Source organism: Propithecus coquereli, unplaced genomic scaffold, assembly GCF_000956105.1.
Source record: "Propithecus coquereli isolate 6110/MARCELLA unplaced genomic scaffold, Pcoq_1.0 Scaffold1, whole genome shotgun sequence".
NCBI classification, from domain to species: domain Eukaryota; kingdom Metazoa; phylum Chordata; class Mammalia; order Primates; family Indriidae; genus Propithecus; species Propithecus coquereli.
The window spans coordinates 18,409,804-18,418,537 of record NW_012133857.1 but is presented as its reverse complement, the minus strand read 5'-3'; the positions used below and the strand labels follow the sequence as shown (position 1 = coordinate 18,418,537).

General features: G+C 40.7%; 1 protein-coding gene across 2 annotated transcripts in view; it reads left to right on the top strand.

Moving 5' to 3' along the window:
• ERC2 (ELKS/RAB6-interacting/CAST family member 2) overlaps positions 1–8,734 on the top strand; it is an 894,383-nt gene that overhangs the window by 276,702 nt on the left and 608,947 nt on the right. For both annotated transcript variants that reach the window (XM_012646861.1, XM_012646788.1), the window contains exon 4: positions 8,187–8,261. In XM_012646861.1, coding sequence (XP_012502315.1) covers positions 8,187–8,261 — 75 coding nt within the window. The remainder of the gene's footprint in view (positions 1–8,186; positions 8,262–8,734) is intronic.

The following is an 8,734-nucleotide window of genomic DNA, read 5'->3' as shown; positions in this document are numbered from 1 at the left end:
AATTATAATAGTATAAAATTGCAGCCATATTCAGTGATCTGAAGTAAAGGTACACAATGCTATGAGACTGCATGAGAGTATAGGATGTAGACTAGTCTGGAGGGTCAGCTAAAGACCTTCCTGTGCTGTGTTTTTAATCTGGCTGCATAACAAATTACCCCAGACTTAAACAACAAACATTTATTGTCTCACACATTCTGTGGGTTAGGAATTTGAGAGTTGCTTAGCTGGGTAGTTGTGGTCCGGAGGTGCTCATGAGGTTGCACTCACTGTTGGACCAGGCTGCAGTTATCTGAAGGCTTCACTGGGACTGAACGATCCACTTTCATGATGGTTCATTCACATGGCTGTTGGCAGGAGCCTCAGTTTTATATCACATGGGCCTCTCCCTAGGACGGCTTGATATCCTTATGATATGGCAGCTGGCTTCCCCCAGAGCAAGTGATCCAAGAATGTGAGCAGGAAGCAAGCTTTAGTAATGTCTTTTATGTCCAAGTCTCAGAATTCGCTCTTGTCATTTGCACCATATTCTATAATATTTGTTAGAAGTGAGTTAGTAAGTCTAGTCCACACTGAAGGGCAAGGTATTTAGGTTTCACCTTATTAAGGGAATGTCAAAGGATTTATCGACATATTTTAAACATTACTTCTCTATAAATGGCTAGATAGTAAGTATCTCTATGTCTGTGACAGCTACTCAAATCTGCCATTGTAGTATGAAAGCAGCCACAGACCATATGTAAATGAATGGGCACAGCAGTGTTCCAGTAAAACTTTATTTACCAAAACAGGTGGTGGGCTGGATTTAGCTTGTGGGCTATAGTTTGACAGCCCCTGTAGACAAAAGCAAATAAAAGAGTGGAAGATTATTCCCAGCAGAAGGAACAGCATGTTTTAGAAAGAAGAGAATTATTGTGCATGCAAGATATGTAACACGGTTTTTTCCCCCTCTACTGGGCAGTTTATTGAAACACTGTAATGGAAAAAAAAAAAAAAAGAGTAGGAAACACTTATTTACAAATTTACTTATTTAATATTGTTGATAAATTCTGAGAACATAAATATTGTTGAGATAAAAACTAAAATGCAAAAAAGCTTTGTGCAACATGGACAGCTAGTATTTATGTAAATTAAAAAACAGTGCATTGTATTGTTAGCTTTATTTATGAGGACAAACATGTAATAAAAGCACAAAAACCTGTATGAGAAAGATAGTCACCATCTTTAAGATGATGGCTACTATCTGGAAGGATAGAGATGGGGAAGATTGTGGGACTTCAACAATTTTATGGTTTTAAAAAATTTTTAGTCGTGGTAAAATACACATAAAATTTACCATCTTAACCATTTTAAAGTATATAGTTCAGTAGTGCGAAGTATTTTCACATTGCTGTGCAGCCAGTCTCTAGAACTTTTTCTTCTTGCAAAAGTGAAACTCTATACCCTTTAAACAACAATTCTCCCCACCTCTTCTACCACCAGTCCCTGGCAACCACTGTTTCACTTTCTGTTTCTGTGAATTTGACTATCTAGATACCTGGCATAAGTGAGCTCATACAGTATTTATAAGTATTGGCTTATTTCACATAGCCTAATGTCCTCAAGGTTTATACGTGTTGTAGTAGATGTTAAAATTTCCTTCCTTTTTAAGGCCAGATATTATTCCATTGTATGTATATAGGGCATTTTCGTTGATGAACATTTGGATTCCTTCTGCCTTTTGGCTGTCAGGATATTGCTGCTATGAACATGGGTATAAAGTAATTGGAGGCTCTTCTTCCTTCCCATTCTCCCACAGCACATTCCAGTCAGACGGTCACTCATACTATCCACCAAAACTGCCGTAGTTGAGGTTACTAATGATCTGATGTAGCTAAGTCCAGTGGTCAATTCTCTGACCTCATCCTGTTGACCTCTCAGCAGCAATTGATAAGGGAGTTACTGGACATACCTTCTTCCCTTGGCATCCAGGATCCCACACTCTTCATTCTCTTTCCACTCAGTGGCTGTCCCTTCTCAGTCTCCTTTGCTGCTTGCTCCTCACTTCCCAGACCCTTTACTGTTGGAACACCCCTGAGCTCAGTCCTCCAACCTCTCTTCTCCTCCCTGCACTCAGCCCCTAGATGATCTGGTCTAGATTCAAGGCTTTCAATGCTGTCTATTCACTGATCCCAAGTTTGTAAATGTAGCACGTACTTCCCTTAAATCCAGACTCATGTATTCAGCTACTCAGCATCTCCAGTTGAATGTCTCATAGCTTCACAAACTTAACATTTGCAAAACCAAAGTCTTGGTTCCCATAAAGGCCACCTCTCCTGGCCAGTCTTCCCTAACTTGGTAATCCACCTCCATTCTTCTTGTTCAGGCTAAAAGCCTTGGAGCCATCCTTACTGCTCTTTCCCTAGTCCCCAGGCAATCTATCAGGAAGTCAAGTCAGCCTCGTGTTCAAAACCTATCCAACTCAATTCCTCATTGCCTCCGCTCTGCTACCCTGTCCAAGGCTCTATCATCCCTTGCTAGGGTTATTCCAGTTACCTCTAATTAATCCCTATGCTTCTGTCCTCACCACCACTACCACCTTGCTGAGACTATACAGTTTAAGAACATGCCTCATATCTTGGTTTGGCTTTGCTCAGACCTTCCAGTGTCTTTTCATTTTTCTCAGAATAAAATCCGGGTCCCCACAATGCACTCCAGATGGAGGGCCCATCCTCCCACTGCCCGCCCCTCCAACACCTGCACTTCTTTGACCTACCACTTTCTCCACCTTTCAAGCAGCTCCAGCCACACACTTAGCATTTGCTGTTCCCTCTGCCTGTAATATCTACACAGCTCGTTTCCTCGTTCCCTTTAGATCTTTGCTCAAATATCACCTTTCCATGAAGCTTTCCCTGACCACCCTATTTAAAATTGCAGTTGATAAGCTCCTCCCTAGTAGGTCCCGTTCTACCTTCCTGACTTATTTTCTTTTATATTATTTATGACAAACTGGCTTAGTCACCTTTTATAATTATTTTGCCTTTCTTTCCATTGGACTCTGGAATAAAAAGCCTATAATGGCTGGGATATTGGTCTGTTTTGGTTCACTGCTATATTTCTTCTATCTCCTATATCAAATTATTATTCGAATATATGAATCTGCGATGTCTTAAGACATATATGAGCTGAAGTTTGAGATTACAGTGTTACTTTCCTGTTGATTTCACCAATTGTTTTTGCTCCATTAGGGTGGCAGTTTTAAAACATGGCTTTGAAATTTTTGGCACTCCTCCCTGAAAGCTGAGCAGGCTTGTGGGACTGCTTCAACGAAGAGAGCAAGGCAGAAGTGATGCTGTGGGACTTTCAAGGTTAGGTAATGAAAGGCCATGCAGTCTCTTGCTTATTTGCTGGAACTCTTGCTCTTGGAGTCTTTGCACTTTAAGAGGTTGGATTACCCTGCGGCTGCCATGCGCAGAGGAAGCCCAAGCCACGTGGAGAGGCTGTATGTAAGTGCTCAGATTGATAGTTCCAGCTAATCCCAGTCTTCAAGTCGTTTTCCAGCCAAGGCACCAGACATATGGGTGAAGAATCCATCTTGGGAGTGGATCCACCAGCCCCACTTGTTCCAGTCTCCAGACATTACACTGTAGAGACAAGCCATCCCTACTCTGCCCATTGTGAATTCCTGGCCTAGAATTCATGAGCATAATAAAGTGGTGGTGGCTTGACAACACTAAATTTGGGGTGGTTTGTTACACAGCAGTAGATTTCCAGAACAATGGGAAAAAAACCAGATAAAAATAGTAATTACCTTTGGAAAGAAAGTTAAATATCAAGGGGTTTTTGGGTTTTTTTGTTTTTGTTTTTGTTTTTTGGTCTACTAAAAAAAGTTTGTGGTGTGTGTGAACATTATTCTGCCAAGTGCATCTTGGAAGCTAGTGTCCATCCAGAGTAACTCACTAGACTCTAGACTCTCATTAACTGCCACGAAGTATCATTCTGATGAGCCATTTGAGATTTCATGCTCAAAATTCTAGGTTCTTGGATATTTCCATGTCGATCACCTAAAGGAGTTGACAGTTTTAGACCAGCTAAGGCCAACCTAGTAATGAAATTATAGGAAAATATATAACTTGGAGATCCATGTCACAGTGAGATACTAAATTTTGTGATGCTGCCAATTTTCTTCTCTTATGTTTTATTTTGCTTTTAAAAGTGAGAATGAGTATAACTAAAAATGCCAGGCAGAGATCAGCATGTCAGAGTCGGCTACCTATTAAAAATGTGGATATTCTCATAGCCAGAAGGGCATTAGAAACTCACTGATAAAGTCCCTGAATCTGCAGGTCAGAGAGGGGAAGTGGTGTGCCCAAGGTCTCAGGCTGGACTGCAGGCTCCTGACTTCTGACTCCCAGTACAGTTCTCTTTCCTCTCAGTAAGTGGTTCTCAGCCCAAAGTCTCGTTCAGAGGTAAACTTCTGGGGTGCTGAGCCAGGCCCTGTGAACCAGCTTGAAATGGTGCAGACCATTTTGTTTGTGACCATTTCTGGAGAGAATCCACACCTTCCATTTGATTTTTTGCAGAGATCTGTGACTCAGAAAAGTTTAAGAAGCATTGCACTTGATGATTTATTAACAATACCGTCATTTAAAAACTATCAGAATAGGTTAAGTCTTTTGTTCACTCATACCTATATGAGAGAACAGTAAATACTCCTGGGGAAATTCATTAGTTGTTTAAGACTAGTACATAATGGGTACATCTCTCAGATGGTTGTAATTGGAGCATCCTGCAACCACCTCATCTTACTGTCTGTTTAGAAAACTTTGGCAAGCAATCACGTTACAGGACTAATAAGGTATTTTTCCTTGTAGCCATTGCAGCAGTTAAAGCAGAGAGAGCTGGGATCACTATAGAAAAAGCCTGAAAGCTCCTGGGCTTACCTTAATAGAAGTTTATTTTTCATTCACACCACCGTCCAAATAGGTGCTCGGCAGCCATTTCAAATGGTGTTTCAGGTATACAGGTTTCTTTTATCTTGAGGCTTTGCCATCTTCTTGAGTCTTAGAGTCCTTCCCTTCTAGCCAGTAGGTGGGAAAAGAGGGAGAGTTGAGGACTAGTTAGGAAGTTTCTATGGAAGTGGAGTTCCTCCTTTCTAACCACATTCTGCTGGCCAGAAATAAGTCCCATGGCTCCGTCTAGATGCGAGAATAGTGATTGTGGGGCTTCCTAGCAACAACTCTGCACGATGGATGAAGAGCACAGATCTTTCTTGGGCAACTGGTCCTCTCTGCCACAATCAGAGTGAATATTTTAAGAATCCCAAATCTCGGAGAAGAACAAAGTGTCTAAGATGGGACTTTCAGACAATCCATATAATCTGGAAACAGATTACAATCCTCATTTATCTGACACCTTAGGCATTAAGGTGATCCCCAGAAACTATAAATTCAGGATTTAAAAATAGTGTAGTTAAGATAAGAAAATTACAATTCTCGGGTAATTGGAAATTTTATTTGATTTTTCAAGGAATGACACAGAGGGTAAGGGTCCAATCTGGATTTTGAACTGGTTTGTATCATAATAGAATTTGTATAATTATAGCAAAGCAAACTCTGTTTCCGTTTTTGCAAAACTATTGCTACAAGTTTGGCCTTTTGATTGCATGTTTACCCTTAACAATGTTTTTGTGTTTGGCAGAAGTTACAACAGCGCATGCCTTTGCTCTATGGTTTTCATTCTCACTGTGTTGCGTAGTTGTTTCTTGATTATTTTTACTTATTTTATACAAGCTTAACCCATCCCCTCAAATTATCTTATGATTTTTATTCTAGAACTGGGATTGACTGTGGTGTGAAATTGTCATGAATTTCATTGTTGGTTTTTTGAAAAAGTTGATTTTGACGCCACCTGGGGTATCAGAACTGGTGAGCTGTGAAACGCATTTCTTCTACCACTTACTACAGAGCTACTCTGACAAGTGACTTTCTGTTTTCCCGTCTGTGAGATTTCATTGGCCCAGTGAACTCCAACAATCTTGGAAGTAATGTTGAGGGCTAAGAAGCTTTTTTTGTGGAGGTTGAAGTCCTAATGGGATCCACCCAATGGTGTGCTGGAACTGGACTGTGCTGAATCATGAAAGTTGAATATGGGAAACTGCTAACAACTGTTACAAATTAAATATACAAATTCATATGTAAATAAATTATATTAAAGTTCATAATTTCCTAATTTGTATTACATTTTACTATCATCTAGGATCTTGAGGTTATTACATGGATCGTGTCTGTGTGGTGGAGAATACCGTACAGTGGAGGTGCTACTGTGCCTCTCTTCCCAGGTCTGCATTCAGTGATGCCACGTCAGTAGTTTGCAGTTGGCCACGGTGGGTGCTGACTGTCAAATGTCCCACAGCCCACTGGACTCACCATACAAGTCATCATCTTCATTTGTTAGTGCTGAGGCTTGGAGACAAGTAATGCTACGGACATTGTAGATGCCCAGTAAAGGACAGCTGTCTGTGGGGTCATTCCTTCAGAAAACCTCTGCCATCTCTGGGAGCCTAAACACATCAGTGTTGCCAGATCATTGCGGTCCAGGGCCTGCAAAAGGACACAGAGTCTCTTTCTGTTTCTCTATTTATAAAATAGTTTCAGTAATACTTGATTCCATCCCTTCCAGGGATATGGCAGAGGGGGAAATGTCCTAACGGTTGTGAAAGCATTTTGAATAATTAGGCAGTACAGTTCTCAAATTGGAGCTCGAGAAGTAGTTTCATACAAGGTTGCTATTTTGTATCAGTGATGACTTTGAGAATAAAATATTGTTCTCAGACCCTCTGTCCAGAGCTGTAGCAGTGATTTCCCAGTGCTGTAGGACATGTGCACCATGATTAATGTCCAAGATTTCTTGGGCCTCTGGCAGATAAGCACAGCATAATAGGATGTGGGCAAAAGATTGCCTGCTTATCTTATCCTGGACAGGACTATCTTTAATTGTGGGATTTGATTCTTCTAACAATTTTTACATTAATATGTCCTATCTTTGTGGAATGGCGGTGATGGTAGATGGTAACGGTGGAGTAGAGTTAATTTTAAATGCCCTTACTTGGAAAAAGCTAGAAATTATATCAGTCTTCCTTCCTACCTCTTTTTTTTTTTAATTTAAATGTTTGTGGTCCAATGGTTCTAAAAGAACTATCCCATGTTGAGTCTAAAGTGATTTTTCTGGAAGTAGAAATAAGTGTTCAGAGAATTATCCCATAGGTGGCCCGTATCAGCGGCGTGGATGTGTGTGAGCACTTTTGTTGACTCCTGCCACTGCCTACTCTCACAAAGCTGTTAGTAGTTATTAAGAAAATCAAAGCATGCACTGAACAAACAACATTCTTTATCTCTTCCCTTCTGCTAAGACAACTTTTCAAAGTCTTGATAGAACTGTTTTTTTAAAGGGAAACATGCAAAAAATGAGCCTTCAAGCTTAAACTTCTAATTATATTGTTTGCTTTTTACCTAAAGAAATGTTCATCATCATTCCAGGAGTGCTCGGGTCCACATCTGGCTTTAACCATTTTTGTCTCTCCTCTAACGTTGTTGATATTAATGCCAATTTTTAATTTCTTGGCATCATCATGCATAAATATATCACCCACAGATGTGATTTTGAACAAGGACTGAAACCGTAAATTTGGAAGCAAGAGATTCACGGGGTTTTATCAGATCACGCCAGAAAGTGACACAGTTGTACTGAAAAGGTTTTAAATTGCTCATTTCAAACCTACCTCGGTAGCAAAATGCCACGCATGCAGCTGGTTTGCAACCACGTTAGTCATTTTCTGTCCTCCGTTTCCTTGCTGTATTTGTACCGGGAGCACAGAGTAATGTAATTTAGTAAATTATGATTTGATGGCTGGGCATCAGCCCCAGTGTTGAACAGTATTTCGACTATGATTACTTGCTGGCTTTGTCACAGTTGACATTAATTATTGATGGAAGTTTCAGAAATAGCGCATGTGCCAGGAGCTTTTCACCGGAACGCAGCTCCAGGCAGGAGGGATGCTGAAGAGTGTGGGGGGAGAGGCACCTGTGGCTTACTTGTGTCTGTGCGCAGGGAACCTGGACCCAGTGGGCTGTGTGGTACCTGTGTAAAGGTCATGTTGTAACGGAAGCATGAACCGTCAGGCTTATTTCTATCGTGTTCCTCCCCAGGAATTGCACCGGAGAAGCCAGCTTCAGCCGGAGCCAGCTAAGACGAAGGCTCTCCAGACTGTCATTGAAATGAAGGTAGGAGCTGAGAGCACTTTTGTTAAAAACATCTGTGGCTGGGGAGTTTGTTCTAACTTGGTGGTGCCTAACATAAACATGTGAAATGAACCTTGTGTTTTGCTCTAGGCACCCCGCTGAGTGCTTTGCTTCTGGGTCTTTTTGTCTTCCTGGGCACATTTAATTTATTGGCCCTTTAATTAGGATGCCTTTTCTGGGCAAAAGAGTACAGATCTCAAGTATCCATTGGCTGAAAGGAGCTGGGTTCATTTCCAGAGCATGGTCAATGCCTTTAACCCTAAGGGAGGTTTTGTGTGTGTTTTAAAAGTAAATTACTAAAGCTAGAAGAATTATTTTTCCTCCCATTGACATTACAATAAAAGACACCTTTGAGAAACTAAGATTTGGCAAAGGGAAGTTATTTTACATGCAGTGGAGTCAGTAAATAATTAACATTATGCTATCAGCAAAATTTACTTTAAAAAAAAATAATA